Source organism: Python bivittatus, unplaced genomic scaffold, assembly GCF_059951505.1.
Source record: "Python bivittatus isolate LINGU-HERP-01145 unplaced genomic scaffold, Pbiv_v1 ctg000850_np1212, whole genome shotgun sequence".
In the NCBI taxonomy this organism is placed as follows: domain Eukaryota; kingdom Metazoa; phylum Chordata; class Lepidosauria; order Squamata; family Pythonidae; genus Python; species Python bivittatus.
This window is the reverse complement of record NW_028277112.1, coordinates 3,549,258-3,566,443: the sequence shown is the minus strand read 5'-3', so window position 1 is coordinate 3,566,443 and position 17,186 is coordinate 3,549,258. Positions and strand designations below refer to the sequence as shown.

Genomic DNA, 17,186 nt, shown 5'->3' with positions numbered 1-17,186 from the left:
AGCTTGAAGTAGCTCTTGTCTTTACAAGACTTCTATGATTTTCTCCTTGATTTACTTTTTCACAGAAACTTGTCTTTTTCCATTACTTACAAACAAAGTTTCCACAAATCTAGATGGACCTTTGGATCAGAATTGGGAACTATGGCTTAGTTTGCTTATAACCCTGAAAGAATAGCCACAGTCTATGGTGTTCTGCTGGGTCAGGTGTGGGAGAGGTGGAGTATCTAATCTTAGGTCCCTATATAACACCTAAAAGTGATGTGTGAGTGGAGGAAAAGCAAGATGTTATTCCACTGCATTTGCCCCCTGTTCAAATCCATTTGAATTTGCTTCTGTATTTTCTTCTGTCTGTTTTCATGAAAGGCGGAGAGGGAGAGATTATTCAGTTGCACTGCTGTATTTAGGCAAATGGAGCAAGACTATCAGATTGTGCCTGCACAGTGTGTTAAAAGGAAGAACAGGAACATGAAAATACAGAAATTTTAAATGTTAAACTGATAAAGTGCCAATCAAAATATATTATTAACATTTAAAATCTAATAAAAACAATGATTTTCTTTAAAAAAATCCTTTTAGCTCTTAGGTTGAGAGGGAGAAAAAACAATTGCCACTTGCAGCAGCCTGCAGAGAAAATAGCAGTGCTAATTGCACCTCTTTATTTCTGGCTCATCCCTGTCTTGTTAAAGCTATGAAGGGAAGGATCATTTTTTATTTTATTTATTTATATTTCAAATTTAGACACCCATCTTACAAGGAAGTGATTCTGGGTGGTTTTATAAGAACAATAAATAAATATTAGTTAAAATACAATAAAAATAGTATAAATAGTATCATGTCTTCATGCACCCAAAAGTATGTTCTCAAGCCTGGGGTTGATATGTTTGTGGACCCTTATAGTGTTTTTGACTGTTATGGTTGTTCTGTTGTCAGGGCTTTTATATTTTGTTGTTATGTTCTTAACTGTTTTACTTGTATATTTGATATGTTGTAAGCCAGCCAGAATCTTTTGGAAGGGACAGTGTTAATACATCTAATAAATAATAATAAACTGGTACTTAACTCTTTGTACTATTAACAGCAAAGGTGGTTGTTGTTGTTGTTAGCCCAAGTCAATCCACTGCAGGATGAAGGACTCTTAATTGAAGACTATTGTGATGGAATGGAATTATGAAGGCCAGGCTCAGAGATATAAACATTTTCTTAGCTCACCAGAGAAGCGTGGGAGATACAAGAGGATGAGACTGGCACCTCCCTGAGGAATTCACACTGTTGTGACTGGATGGCTTGGGAGCTGAAGTTTCAGTCTGGGAAGATTCTTGCTAGAGGTTGTAGCTAATAAAGCTGAACTGAATTTGCATTGTCTCTTGGAGTTTCTTGGGCTAGGCCTGACAACTATAGACCATAAACTACCATGCTGGTTTGGTGTAGGTTGATAGATAGATGTTTTTTGACTTCCCAGTCTAGAGGATTGAGAGTAGCTGACCAATACACAGAAATAAAACTGGGGCTTTCTCCCACTGTCATATTATCAAGTGGATGTACAATTTACACATCTCATACATTTTAAATTATGGTGGGACATTATTGTTGAATAAAATTAGGACCTGTTTCTTATATTATTTGCAGATACTACTTTTTTGCTATATGTTAATTTCGGAATGGTAATTCACAATTGGTTTGGTTCAGTGTTGAAATGCATCTTCAGCATTCTGGCTGCCATCCAGTAATCAAGCCAGCTTAAGAAAATCTTTTGTTTTTGTTCTCTAAAAATAACACTGAAGACTACAATACGTTAATTGTGACTGTAATCAATGTCAAAACCCTTCCTGTTAGGGCTTTTCATTAAGTTCGTAGAATATACAGTTGACATATCTAGGAACCATTTTGCATGATTCATGGAAGCTGTAATAGAGAATCCTAGCTAGCTAGCTAATCCTTGGAATGAGGTTGTATAGATCACTCCTGTACATTTTTTTGTGTGTGGTTTCCTTATAAATCACAAAGTCCTAAGTCAGTAGGCATGTTAGCACAGCCACCACTTGTGGATTAGGTTAATTATGGGTGAAGTTGGGATAAGCAGTATGTTACTGCAATTTGTCTGGTCCCCTCACTCATGTCAGTATCTTTGTACCCTAGCTTGGCCAATACTTCTGTGTAGCATTTATGATGTTCCTGTATAAGGACCTAACCTGAATATTTGCCCTATTTAGTACTTGAATGGGGGATCACTCAGGAGATAGGACTACAAGCTAGACTGGGCAGTCATAAAAATAATCTGGAAGAAGGCATGACATATCACTTCTGTGCTATACCAAGAAAACTGCAGGGATGTAAGTCACTGGATCTAGAGCACAATTTGAAGGCAGCTTTCCCTGCCAAAGCATATAAATTGGTTATGTAGAGAAACTGCAATCAGTTCAAGAGAATGTTGTAAAATTAGTTTGGGAAAAAACAGAAATTAAAGAGAAATATTGCCTAGAGTATGGATTGGGGTGCACTGTGTACTGCTGAAGAGAACTGGATGTCATAATGTAAGTTAACATGCTATTGTAGATGAGCCTTTTGCATGTATATGTAGTGGACATAGAGAGTTCTATTTTATCTTCAAATACTGTAACAAATACTTCTCAAGGAGGGGGCTGCATGTATGTATTGCCATCTAGAGATCAATGGCAGACAGATAATAGTATACCAACGCAGAATTCCTGTAGACAGGGAGACTAAATTTAATTTCAGTCTGTGGGCTAAAAGTGAGAGAATTGAACTCAGAACTCTACCTCTGAGGGTAATTTATTCTGGCCCCATTCTCCAGTGAAATTTGGCTTTGGAAGAGATGCTTTACTTCCTCCTTTTTATATGTGATTTCTCCCATGTTATGTTGTAGAATTCTAACATTACTGACTCTGCTGTCTTGGAATTTGACAGGTAATGGATGACAGTTCAATTCTGTATTATCTCCTGTATTTCATATTTGGCACAAAGCAGTGGTGGTTATTTTGTCACACAAGAGCCTGGCATATTTTGGTAGGATAAAAGTGCTTATTCATAGCTTCCAAGAATGATTGACTATGAATTTTATATTTTGGTTTCTTAGTGAAGTATTCAGCTGAAAATTGAGAATTCAGTTATGTATGCAGGAACAGCAGGATTTCTCACAAATCATCTGTGCCATGGATGGGTCTGTTTCATAGAAATTAAACTAGGTTTAAAACGTGCTCTGGATGAAATGAATTGGTTTAAAATATAGGAAAAGTAAGAATACAAATGCATTTTTCTGTTCTATACTAAATGAAGTCAGACCTAAAAGTGAAAACACTGCAAAGTTGTCTAGCCTTTTTTCTGTTATGCTGTTTTTATTTAAAGGATACTAGAAAATATAGTTTTTAGTAAGCAGTACAATGATATTGGCTTAATCAGTTGTATATATGCTTGCATCAAAAATTAACTGAAGTCTGCAAAGAATCCTAAAGAATTTTTAGAGTGGTGCTATGTTTGTGGGTTAGAAAAAATAGTATTTTGCCTTGTTTGTTTGGACATAGTTTTGTGGATTGCTGTCCATGTTATCAGATCCATGAGATGTCTCCTGAGATGATTTATGCACATGCAAACACCAATCCTTAGATGTAACAGTGAAATCAAAGGAAGTGAATTACAAGAAAAATGGGCATTTAATGATAATTTAACAAGATGGATGCAAAATCAGTGATAATTCATAAAGTAATGTTGATAACATTCTGCTGTTGATAATATAATTCACTTGTACTAAAGTGTGATAACAAGCCACAAGTGAGAGCACTGAACTTTGATTAAATTAATTCATCTATTCCACACTGCATTCTGTCATTACTTCCATTGTTAGAGAATAACTATCTTGAACAATATGTATTTTCAAGGTGTTGGAACCTGACAGGACATGATTCTGATTAAGCATAAAGGGAATTGGATATCAGTATTTAACTAGAAACAACTTTTTCTTTAGGTGAATTGTTCTGCTTACTGTAAGTATGTGTTAACCCTTTGGAAAAAATAGTGGTAGCAGGGTCATTTCTTACTAGTGTAGTTTAATATAGAGAATTTGATTTTGCAGTGAGTTCTAGAAGGAATTAATTTATTTTAAGTGGTTATCACAAACCTCAGTAAACTATGATTTTAAATAATATTATTTACTTTGGTTCATATCCTGGGACCAGTGCTAGTTTATACATGTTTCTATAACTTTTCTCTTTTTTTCTTCTCTGTCTTTAGGATCCTTCCGTTACACAAGTGACAAGAAATGTTCCACCAGGATTAGATGAGTACAACCCTTTCTCAGATTCTAGAACAGTAAGCATTCTTATCTTTCTTTCAGTGGACATTTTAAATCTGCGAACCCTTTATGTATTACTTTGAATTTATTATATTTTCACTGATCAAATCCTATCTGTATTTTAATGGATAATGTTTGAAGCAGGCTATTTTAGAACCAAAGTGTAAAAAAAGTGCATTTTGAAGGTGAAGTCAGTCATTCCATTTTGATAGCAGCTCTAGTAAGATCAGAGCTGAAACATTCTAGAGCCATTGGTTAAGAAAGATAACAAAATTCTAGACTAATAGCATGAGAAATGAAACAAAGGTGAATATTCAAGTGGGTAAGAAGCCGCCTCCTGCTTAGTCTTTGTTAATGAATGGGAGATTAATGATTGGAAAAGTGGTGATCTTTCCATGCTTCTTATGGTTTCTGATCTTTAACTGTCCAATTCCTTAGGATCTAAGTATAACTTAATAAATTGTTCTACAAAAGGATAGCATGAAATGTAAAAATCTGGATTGAAAGCATTCTGACATATCCTTTTCTACTGAAGCCTTTCATTGCTGAAAAAGTTGCTCCAGAATGCTTTGGAGGTTCTTAGGAAAGTATCTGGCAAGATATGAGGCACTGTGATCCACTGACAAATTCAGGAAGCCATAATATGCTATAGGAAGTTATTGAGAGTTGTTTGAATAAATTAGGAGTAATTATCTGCAGAATAAAGGTGTTTTGGACCACCGTTCTTCAGAGCTGTTAGAAGCTAAGAGGAAAATAATACTTATTACTGATTCAAAATCTATTACTGAATATTTGTTTTATTTTATTTATTATCCCACATTGCCTCCTGGTTTAAGTAGGTCTCTTTTTCTTCTCAGCCCCATCCCACTCCCCATTTAATGGTAACAGTAACTTTTTAAGGGAGATTGAGAAGAAATAATTTGCCTAAGAACATCTGTTGAGTTTCATGGCTGAATTGGATTTTAGTGCATCTGATTGCACTAATTTGAGATTATCTATGCTTCCATTTCCACTTTCAGAGGAAAAATACATTTGATTTTAGACTACAGGACCTGTAAATTAATTTAGGAAGGGTATGTGAAAATAAGAATTATATGGTCTCTTGATTATTTAAACCCTCAAAAGTTTTGCCTTTAATAAGCACTGTTTTGTTCTCGAAATAGTCTCTCCCACAATTACTTTCCTTGCTATTGGAGTTTTTAATTGGTACCAGTAGGCATATTTAGTAGATTTGTGTATTATAAACTGTCCACCTATCCTATCATATTGCTCAACGTCCTTTTATGCAAAAATACCACTATTTTAGTGCTTAATTTGATTTTATTAATTCCTTTATTGCCGTATTCCTAAACCTATCATCTGTAACCTAGTATACTTAAAATATGTGATTTTATATTTTATATTTAATATTTAATATCTCTAATATCTCTATTAGTGAAAGTATATACAATTATTGGAAATTATGGAAAGTATATCCAATATAAACAGACCATTATGTGACACAGAATGTTGGAGTATAGATGACCTTGTGGCCTGATCTAGCAGGGTTCTTCTGTTTTCAGTTTAATGTACCCTATTTTAAAATCCATCTATAAAAATAAAATAAATCAAAGGCTTTTAAAAAGCAAGCCAAATAATTTTGGAGGGTTAAAATTGCACCTAAAAAGCTCCAAGAAAAAAGTAAAGTACTTGCATTATCAAAAAGGATAATAAAATAGACATTTGGTGAAGCACTCTAGAGTGAGTGTTATACATCTGGAGTAGCACCATTAGAAGAGTGTTAAGTATCTGGAGTCTCCAGCTCAGTTGGTGTGGGTTTTCCATAGGTAGCCCTTGATTAAAGATCTTAATATGTAGGTAGATAAGAAGATAGACGCATAAATGTTCAACTATTCTGATTCTAAGCCATGAAGTTATTTATTTATTTAACTGGTATGCTACCCTATTGACTCACAGAGTCAAAATTAAAATATTCATAATAGCAGTATAAACATCTATGCTAAGAATAAGTCCATGACAAACTTATTTACAATAATATGAAATTGTCATATACAAGTTGCACACCTACTCCATAAGCAAATCACATCTGTACTTTAACATTTCTCCATACACCATTTGTACTGCAATCTTACCATTTTTCAACTATCTCACTTCAGTTCCTTTTCATCAATACTTTCTTAGATGCTAACATTCATAGCATTTGTCCCAATTTCACTCTTTGGTATAAAATAATCATTCCCATAAAAATCTCTAAAATAATCATTTCAGCATTCCTTCCCTTTGGTCTCATTCCAAATTATACTCCATTGTAACATGTTCCTGTTCCTAGTCTACAGATTGAATAATAGGAGTCTCTTTTGAACACTTGTATTAGAAAGCGATAATCAACTTGATGTTGGAAAAGGGTATATGCTGAAGCTTGTTTATAGCAGTTTAAAAATTAATGTTAAAAGACTTGCTGTTTTTTCCCTAATAATAATGCATTTAAAATTGTGAAATTCATGTGATGTATATTGTTTGTTGACTTTGTGAAGTGTTTCATATTGTAATGAATTGGATCAATAGGTATCTGTGGCTTTCCAAGTTAGATACATCACAGTCATGTGACTGTTAGCAGTTGAGAAGTTATTTCTGTAGTTGAAGTTTGACCAGAGACTCACAAGTGCCTATGTGACCTCAAAAAGGTAAAAGGAGAATCCTGATCTCTTTAATAGTTCAAGCAAAAGTTCTCAACTATTCTTGGAGTTTCTTGGATGACCTGTTTTAAGCAAAAACTACTGAACAAGCTCTGAAGTTTAATATCTCTTGGATCTGTGTGCTGATATTAGTCTGAGATCATAAAACTTGTATGTGCATTTGCTTCCAGTATTTGGATATACTTGATAAAATATTTCATTGTTTAAAGTGAGAGATAAATTCTTCTTCTGGAAGGAAGTAATATCTTACTGTTACCTCAAATATTGTTGCTCATGGCCTCCTGACATCAAGAGGGAAATTCAGAATAACTTTGTCTCTTGTCAGATGGGTAGAAACCAGTGTCCAGAAGTACCTAGATAGCTCAGTGCAATTTTTCTGTTAAGTTATTCTATAGATTAGATTAGATTCAGTGGTATCCTTTCACTGACAGGAAGTCTGTTTCATTCATGGAACAGCTCCTGACAACTCTAGCAGTGATTGAGGTGTTAGATTGGAAAACCATAGATGCTCACTAGGTGACTTTAGGCCAGTCACTCCCTTTCAGCCCAACCTATCTCACAAAATTGCTATTGTTGGCAAAAAATAGAAGGCAGGAGAGCTATGTACACTGCCTTGTTCCTGAACAAAAGGTGGGATATAAATTTAATAATAAATAAGCTTAGCTCAAGAGCTTTACTTATAAAAAGTGATTCTAAATCCAGAGGAATTTTTCCATTTGTGCTGACTTTAAAATTCTCAGTATCTTTGTGTCCCGTGTGTTCATGCACTTTCTTACAGTCTGATAGAACATAATGCAGCCACCTTGTGGAGCTTAGTAGATTTGGGTCTGTAAAGTGCCTGAATGGAACACAGGCTAGGATACCCCTTTGCTCCTTCTTGAGTTCTATGTTTTAACAAAGGCAAGTAATAAATACACTAAAATATTATAACACCACAAATACTAGTGCTGTTGCTACATAGCAAGTGGTTTTCATGTCCTGCTTATGCACAGAACAGTATTATATATTTTCAAAGCTATTGTTTAATCATATCACTTATTAATATAAAAAAAAACATGTATGTCTTGGATAATATCCCTGTTATTCTGTTCCTGGGATTTTAGGTGTGTTGAATAAAATGCTAACTTTATTTATTTACTTTCTTGGTAAACTTATGCTGTCAGCTACCAAGATCTCTCAGTAGTTTTATTGTAAGTTCCATAGTTGTATAATCTTTTCACCATAGGCTGATGTTAGCACTATTTTGTGCTTGCTATATTGGATACAGCATTGATAGCCAAATCTCATTAGCTTAGTACCTGTATAGGCTAATGCATATAGAATATTGCAGATGCAGACCCTGGCACTTCCAATTAAAAGAGCGCAGGTAATTGGCGATAGGAAAGATTTTGGTCTCAGACCTTAGAAATCCATTACCAGTCCGAGCAGAAAGTACAGGTCGGAACTGCTATGCTTATATAGTAATGAGAAACAAATTCTAATCTAATCTCTAGACCATATTTTTAACATTACCTAAATATCAATTTGTGGTTATGTGTATTTTGGGGGTTATATATACCTATTAAGATTGATACTGAATTATGTGATATAAAGTACTGGAAACTGATGGGAAATAGTCTGTTTTTTTACATTAGCATGAATGGTATTTTTGTTACAGTATTCATGGCATATATACACATACACACAAACACGTCGATTCTGAGCTTTATTTTTTCTATAAATTGCATTATTATGATTATTATTGTTGGTCACACAATCAGCCAGATGTTTAGACTGGATTTGGCATTTTTATCCACCTGTCGAGTCCTTCCCAAGGACCCGGGATAGGCAGATGTTTGGTGGTATTAAAGGTATCGTCTCAGGATATAAGCTGTTCCAAGTAAAGCTGCCTTTTGCAATTGACTGATGGTGATTTTGTCAATGCTGATGGTCTTCAAGTGGTGCTCCAGATGTTTTGGGATTGCACCTCAGGCACCTATAACTGTTGTTACTATCTTTGCTTTCTTTTGCCATAGTCATTCTACTTCTATTTGCAGGTCTTTATATTTTGTGATCTTCTCCAGTTCTTTCTCTTCTATTCTGCTGTCTCCAGGAGTTGCAGTATCCACTATCCAGACTTTTTTGTTTTTCTTATCGACAGTTGTTAAGTCTCAGATGTTGTGTGGCAGGTGCTTGTCTGTTTGAATTCTAAAGTCCCAGAGCACTTTAGCGTGTTCATTTTTTTATTACTTAGTCTGTTTTGTGATCCCACCAGTTCTTGCTTGTGGGCAAATGGTATTTCTTGCAGATATTCCAGTGTACCATTGTTGCTACTTTGTCATGCTGTTGTTTGTAGTCAGTCTGCGTGATCTTTTTGCAGCAGCTAACTTGGTGGCCCATTGTTTCTTCAAGCTTCTTTGCAGAGGCACCATTTGCTGTCTGTTGCTGTTTTCTCAATTCTGGCTTTATATGCATTTGTCATAAGGCTTGGTCTTGTGCAGCCAGAATTAGCCCCTCTGTCACTTTCTTCCACTTTTCTGTTCTTAGCCATTGCCAGGTCTTGTTGTTATCTGATTTGCCCACTATTTTTTTTGTGTACTGGCCATGTAATACTTTGCCTTGCCATATCTCTTTTCTATTCATTTGGTCTTTCTAGTAGGCCAGTTTGGGCTCTTCAGTATTCAGTAAGCCTTCATGGTATACTAGCTTCAGTGCATCTTCTTCATTGTCCTTCAGATATTCTTCCAATGCCCTTTTTTCTTCTTCACCTTTCTGGTGTACTTGCAACACTCCATGCCCACCTATGCTCCTTGGTAAGTAGAGTCTGTCAGCATTGCTGTGTGGAGGATGGGCATGATTCATTGTCATTATTTTTCTGGTCTTCCTATGCAGGGCTTCTAGTTCTGCTTGAGTCCAGTCCACTATTCCAGTTGTGTATCTAATGACTGGAATTGCCCAGGTGTTAATTCCCTTGATGGTATTTCCTCCACTGAGTTTGGACTTTAAGATCTTCACTCTCATGATGTATTCACTAATAACCTCTTTCTTGACTTCAGTGTGCTTGATGTTGTCAGCCTGAAGGATGCCCAGGTATTTGTAGTGATCTTCTTCTTCCAGACTCTTGATGTTATTTCCATAGGGCATCTTGATTCCTTCAGTTTTCACTATTTTTCCCCTATTGATGGTAAGGGTGGCACATTTGTCCAGTCCAAACTCCATTGCAGTATCTTGGCTGTATATTCGGACAGCGTTGAGCAGCTATTCTATTTCAGATTGTTTGTTTATTTATTTATTATTTTATTTATTTATTATCAGATTTTTATCCTGCCTTTTATATGTAACTCAAGGTGGCAAACATACCGAATTCTCCTATTTTCAACAACCCTGTGAGGTGGGTTGGGCTAAGAGAGAGTGACTGGGCCAAAGTCACCCAACTGGCTTTCATGCTTAAGGAAGGCCTAGAACTCACAGTCTCCTGCTTTCTAGGCCAGTACCTTAACCACTACACCAAACTGTCTCTTACTATTATTATTGTGTTACTATTGTGTCTCGCCAATTCTTTTGTTCTGAACACAGGGCTATTCAGTAAATCAGGTCTGTTGAAACAGAAGAAGCAAGAAAACGTATGTGTTTAGTGGCATCCACTTAAATATATATAAAATCTTGAAAGAAATGATTTCTATCTCATGCTATAGACAAAGTTGAGGTTGATTTAAAATGACCCTTCAGGCTGTTCTTGGTCAGAGGAAGAAATGAAGAGTACAAAGAATCAATAAAAAGTATTAATTAGGTGAAAATTATTTCTTTTGAATTGCAAAAGATCTGCTCCATGATTAAAAAATGCAATGTTTTATCCACTGAAGATCAGCCAGTTAATTTACTGCTTGACTAAAAAGATGTCCCAAATATTAAAGTAATGCAATTATTTTTTTTAACAAATTCAAGTACTAAGGACTAGAGGTATTCATATAATAGTTTTCATGAATCCAGCAAAGCTTGGAAGCCACTCTGTGTTTTGAAGTTACTTAGGAGGACTCTGCAGTGCAGCAGTTGTTTAAGTGAGTGAACAATGGCTTTTTTAGTATGCCATCTGTCATAGTTAAAACTTTATTCTTCAATTTGCAGCATAACTCAATTAACTGAAAGCTTTGCCCACTGTAATAATTTTAGATGGGTGAGGTTCATGTTTATGTTTGAGGAGCTGCCCCCCTGTAGGGGAATGGGACATCCTCTCTCTTTTCTTTTATGTAAATTGCTCACCTGCCTTTGTCCTGTTTCCTGCTTGCTCTTGTAATATTGTTCTTGAGTTGTACCTACGTCTGATTACCGACTGTACTAAAGGCTTTGATTTGATTTCAAGCTTGAAGGAAGAAAATTCCAAATTGGTACCTTTTCCATCAGAACAAATTCAAAATGGCCGAATATTTTGTTTCAACTGGAGAACAATATGTTCAGAACACACATATTTTGTTTTGATCCCAGAACATGCAAAAAGACCTGTTTCTGGACTGAAACAGCCCGTTTTAAGATTTTTTCCTACAACTATAACATACAGAATGATACTATTTGAGCAGCTAAAATTTTATTCCAAGGAACACGTTTGTTAAATGTTTGAAAATCACAGTACTTTGCACACTTAGGTCCCTTTCTTTCTGAGAATGGGCTAGTTCAGATGTGTTCTTTCCTCTTTTCCATTTTATAATCCTACTTTTTAAAGCCCCAGTTTTCCTTGGTTATGTAAAGTGAGATATCCAAAGAGCTGCCTACAAATTATAATGGTAAACTAAGTTCATCAGACTTAGACTAGCTTCAGATACCATAGGAAACTTGGCTTAAGAATTAAGGAAATCTTTGCATCAAGCTACACAAGAGATAGATGCATTCAAACTAAACTCTCATGTCACAAGAAATCGTAGTTTTATTTGGTGTTTCATATCTGAACTGTGCTTATATTCCCCCCACAATGAATATATTTTTTCCCAAAATCATTGTATTTTCTTGCAGATTTATGGAAATATACCAAATCAGTTTTCAATCAGATGGCAATCCTAATAAAACATTTGGGGTACTGTTTCATGCTTTCTGTGAATGAGCTTTTAACTTGATGGTACAATGTAATTATACATCACTAGTGTATGTGTACATAGTTTATGAAAAGCATAAAGTTGACCATCCAGTGAATTACAGAAATGCTTCACATATATCTTACAGTCCTCTATAATTAATTTTTGTAAGACATCTTTGATAGGCTCTGAAGAGTGCCTCTAAAATCATTTTGATCTTTTTTAAATTTCCTAGCCACCACCAGGAAATGTCAAAATTCCTAACGTGCCCAGTACACAACCAGCTATAATGAAACCAACTGAGGAACCACCTGCTTATACTCAAATTGCAAAGGTATATTTGAAATTATTGATAACAGAATCTCAGTAAGTGAAACTTAATGTTTTTATGCTGATCATTTTTACCATTTATTTCTGCATTTATTTTTCCTTAGGAGCATGCCTTGGCCCAGGCTGAACTGCTTAAGCGTCAGGAAGAATTAGAGCGGAAAGCAGCTGAACTAGATCGTAGGGAAAGAGAGATGCAGAGTCTCAGTCAGCAGGGAGGTATGCTGATGCATCTTAAGACAATGGGCCGTGGTCCTCAGAGCCAACATTGCAATGGAAAAAAATAATTTGGTGCTAGCAGTTTATTGTCTGAGATTTGTGATTCCTGTCATTCTTTTGTTACAGTAGGTGGCAGCACCTAGCCAGTCTCGGCTGATCTTGAAAAAGCTAAAGAGGACACCAATAATAGCTCAGTAGAGACCATCAGGAAATTTCAGGACTGTTGGCTAGACTTAGAAAGCAAAACTTTCCTAAATCACTTTCACATAGTTGCCACGAAAATGATGTGGATCTGTCTGTATAGTCAGATAGGAATTGAGCTGAGTTTGAGGGAGACTTGTGAAGTTACTGGCTTCCCTGTGGCTAGAAATAGTTGTCAAGAGAGACAAAAGCCTTTCCTGACTTAAATGACTGGGGAAAGGCCATTGCTATGAAATTTAAGCTGCAGTTTTAGTTTACTTAAGGAATATCTTAAAATCATTTATGTTCCTTCTTGAAATAGAATAGATGTGAAAATGAGCAATCAGTGAAGATTGCAGTGCAGCCTGATCCATGTTTAATCTGTTGGTTGGTTTGTTCATTGGGGCTTGTATTCCATTAATGCAAAGACTCTAAATGGCTATTGCAGGAAAGATTGCATAGAATTGCAGCTTCAATTATATTCAACTCATTTTAATTGAAATGTTGCTAATGATTCTGTGTAGGCATTGGAATTTTCTGTATTTTAAGTGGGGAAACTCTTTTAATTAAATTAAAATGTTTTCACAATTAAGCATATGTGGGGATCATTTTTCTCACCAAAGGCCACATCACTTTCTGGGAGAACCTCTAGGAGATAAATACAAAGCTTGGCAGGGCCATTTCTAGTAACATTTTTTTCTCACACCCACATTCATACACAACATTAATTGTGACATAGGGGGCTATTTTGGTGAGGTTCACACAATGTGTGGAGTGAGTTAGCTCTTGTCTCCCAAGTTATGATTCCAACATAGTAATTAGACTGAAGAAAGTTTCCATTGGCAGTAATGGCTTTTCTAAAGGGAAATTGCTGTGCAGGGTTGAAGCCACAGACTGGAGATTCTACCTACTTTATGTAAAGCCTCCGTTTAATGAATGCAGTTCCAAGTGAAAATAAATAATGCCTTAACTTCTGTTAATTCAGGGGCACGATATTTGTAGGATCTCAAAGCTTTCTCCAACCTGTTACCATTCTCTGTAGGAAATTAAGTGTGTGTTTGTGTTTGTCTGTGCACATTGTTGTTGAAATGCAATCTGCTTGATCAGTAGAAGATCCACAAACCTTTCTTGAGAAATCATAAAATCAAAAGTGTGAAGTGACCCTTAATATGTACAAAGAATTTACCTTTTGCTCTTGCAGGAAGAAAGAACAATTGGCCTCCACTGCCAGGAAATTTCCCAGTGGGCCCTTGTTTTTACCAGGATTTCTCAGTAGACATCCCTGTAGAGTTCCAGAAAACAGTAAAGATTATGTACTATTTGTGGATGTGTAAGTAAAACCTATAGAACATACATATTTAAAAATCTTGAATTATATTTAGGTAATGTTTCGATGCTAGAATATTTTCATAGGCAAAAATTACTGAAGATTAGGCTTGTGCAATTCAGTCAGTGCACGTTGGTTTGCTAGCTGTCTGACAGAACTGTTTTATGAATATCCACATAGACCCAGAAGACCTTGGGAGGGACTGGAACTAGTTGTACTTTATGGTTTCAAGGAATGGATATACAGGGATACTTCATCTGCAAGCAAAGAGCCTTATTATTTGCAAAGGCCCATGAAGAATAATACTTAAGATAATGCATGTATATAGATGCTAGAGATTAAATGTATTTGGCATCCTAAAGAATACATGCATGTAAGAAAATGAAAAAGGAGCCGAAGACTCATATGGTTGCATCTAGGGTTCTTATGAGAGGAATTTTACTCCTGGGACTTTTTGCTTGAATTTAAAAAGGAAAGTTATTTTTGTTGATTCTTCCTTCCTTCATGACTCCTGAAAAATATCTCTAGAAACATCTGAGATGATTCTGGTATATATGTAACACTGCAAGAAAAAAGGGAAATGAATGAAAATAATTTTAGTCCCTTCCTCCAGTAGAAGCTTCCATTGGATTGCAATCTATTCTGCTAGTAGAAATCTTTTTTTGTATCATATGTATCCAGTTTGGATTGTATAGATACTCAACTTGTAGTAAGTTAATATATCATTATACAGATCATGATACATTTATATTATATATTGTTAAAATATATAAACTGGTAAAATAATGGGACTAATTCCATAGAGGCTTTATTGTAGCATAATTAGATGTTTCCTAAAACTTTATAGATTCTGATTTCTAAAGGTCAAACTTGTCTTCATTTTATTTAGGATGACAGTGCTCCTGTCCAAATATGAATCCTATTTGAAAGAATGTTTTTAATTTAATTTATAAATTAAAGTCTTTATAAAGTCTTCCTTCATTTTAACTTTTTTATTATAAAAAGTAACTTAAGAATAAATTCATTGAAAAAGCAAGTCCTTAAAAAGGCATACGATGAAGTAGGAAACAGTTTCCATAAAAGATCTCCACTTAAATTGTGTCCCTAATTTATTCCTCTAGAAATTCTCTTCTCCATAATAATATGTTGTCTTCCCCCCATTTTATTTTATCCCCATTTTCTTTATTATCATGAAAATATCAGTTTGCCCCCTTTGTCTTCCTGGAACTGGACTGCTCCTTCCTCTTTCTCCTCCTCCATATCAACTATTATTGAATACCCAAAGACTAGCAGATGTTAGACTCAGCACAAGAACATGACCTTGATATAGCTGGCTCTTTCCAGCCTTGTAAGCATGTTAAGAAAACATAAAGGGATAGATAACTGTTGGTGTACTCCCAGATTCCCTTCTACTTAATGCATTTTCCACTTGAGGCAACCAGGCTATCAACAATCATTAGCTATGTTTAAGGTGCTCATGAAAAAAGTTAAGTATGAGGAACATTTATCAGTAAAATACATTTGCAGCAAAGTATTTTCTTTGTATTTAATATTGTTTGCTTATTTCTATTAATAACTCTATTCATGCATATTACTATATACTACCTTGTTTCATTTCATATTATTTCCCTAACTCTAATTTATATTCGGCCATTTCCATATTGGCAAAGCATCTTCTGATATTATTGTTTTTTAAAACTTAGAAATGGGTTTGTGTCAGTTGAAGCTTGGTTAAAACTGTGATCTGATAATAGACTTTTATAGTTAATGGAATTAGGCTATATTATGAGCCTACACATAGTCCCTTGACATTAAACTAAGTAGGCTGAGATCTAAACAAAGATTTACTTAAGCTTTTGGCAGTGTATCATGAATGAAAGATACTGATTTTATGCCCTTTGCAAGGTGACATTTTCACAGACATAGAGACAAATATATACATATACATACATATTATGTGTGTGTGTGTATGCGCTATTTAATTATTAACCATCTCTCCTATTTGTTCCAGCAACCATATTTAAACATTTTCAAAAAGTGCCATTAAAAACTGCTGCATAGGGTACTTCAAACTAGCTTTGGCCAAATTGCTGCTTGCCGATGATAGTAGTAGTGGATGGTGATAATTTCCCACTTGGATTTTTGTTTTCTTCTTTATCTTGACACTTTTCAAAACAAACTGATTGTAAAAATCTTTAGTTACCTAAAACAAAAAGAAAAACTGTTATTCCATTTATTTATAAATACCTAGCTAGTGTCTCCTGTCCAGTATCTCATCAAGATATAATTGGAGAACAGTTGAATGTATATAGTTTTAATAAATTATTGTGTATTTAAATGCACAAAATATACCTTAGTTGGGAATTAGATAAAATTTAAAAGTGTTCAGTTTAGCCAATAATAATGGATCTTGCCTAATTTTTGCCTACTTGTACCTGCTGAGAAAATAAAGTGAGGACTAGAAAGAGAAACTTCTTTAATGTAGGCCAAGGTTGTGGAACAAGTCTTAGCAGCTTCAGACATCAATAAGAGATGATGAGAATGTAGTTCACCAATATTGTAAGGGTACTGTAGTAAGTTTCCCATCCTTAATGTAGCATACTACTACCATTGCAAGTAACGACAGATAGATAGATACACAAACTGCTCTGCTGTTAAAGTAAATTGTAGTAACCTCGTCAAGATTTTCCTTTTGCAAATTTGAAATTTTCCACTCTGCATGTGCAATATATGTATCAAAGCCTAACCAGAATCCTGTACTAGCAATTTTGTAATAGTCATTTCCCTTAATGTAGAATTATGCCACCAACAAGATTCCTAAATTCATACATGAAGACTGTGTATATAAAGTATATGTACAAATGATCACAATCTTTCTATGTAACTTATCTTTTTTTTAACTTATAAGAACTTGCAGATGACTTACACTGTGTATACTTTTGATATAACTAATTGTAGGGTACTGTGCTATTCCTGTATATATTTACTGGCCCAGCTTTCAGATAATTAAACAGTATCTGCAAAAATCTGTACATCCAGTAATTATTGTAGAAACGTCAGCCGCTAAAGCAAGTATAACCGCTTGCTTC

At 35.0% G+C, this 17,186-nt stretch overlaps 1 protein-coding gene across 2 annotated transcripts in view; it reads left to right on the top strand.

Moving 5' to 3' along the window:
- Window positions 1–17,186, top strand: part of SCAMP1 (secretory carrier membrane protein 1) — a 39,224-nt gene that overhangs the window by 10,967 nt on the left and 11,071 nt on the right. The window contains exons 2-5 of one of the 2 annotated variants that reach the window (XM_007434174.4): window positions 4,246–4,323; window positions 12,280–12,378; window positions 12,479–12,590; window positions 13,972–14,100. In XM_007434174.4, coding sequence (XP_007434236.1) covers window positions 4,246–4,323; window positions 12,280–12,378; window positions 12,479–12,590; window positions 13,972–14,100 — 418 coding nt within the window. The remainder of the gene's footprint in view (window positions 1–4,245; window positions 4,324–12,279; window positions 12,379–12,478; window positions 12,591–13,971; window positions 14,101–17,186) is intronic. The other variant, XM_088130128.1, reaches the window with a different exon arrangement.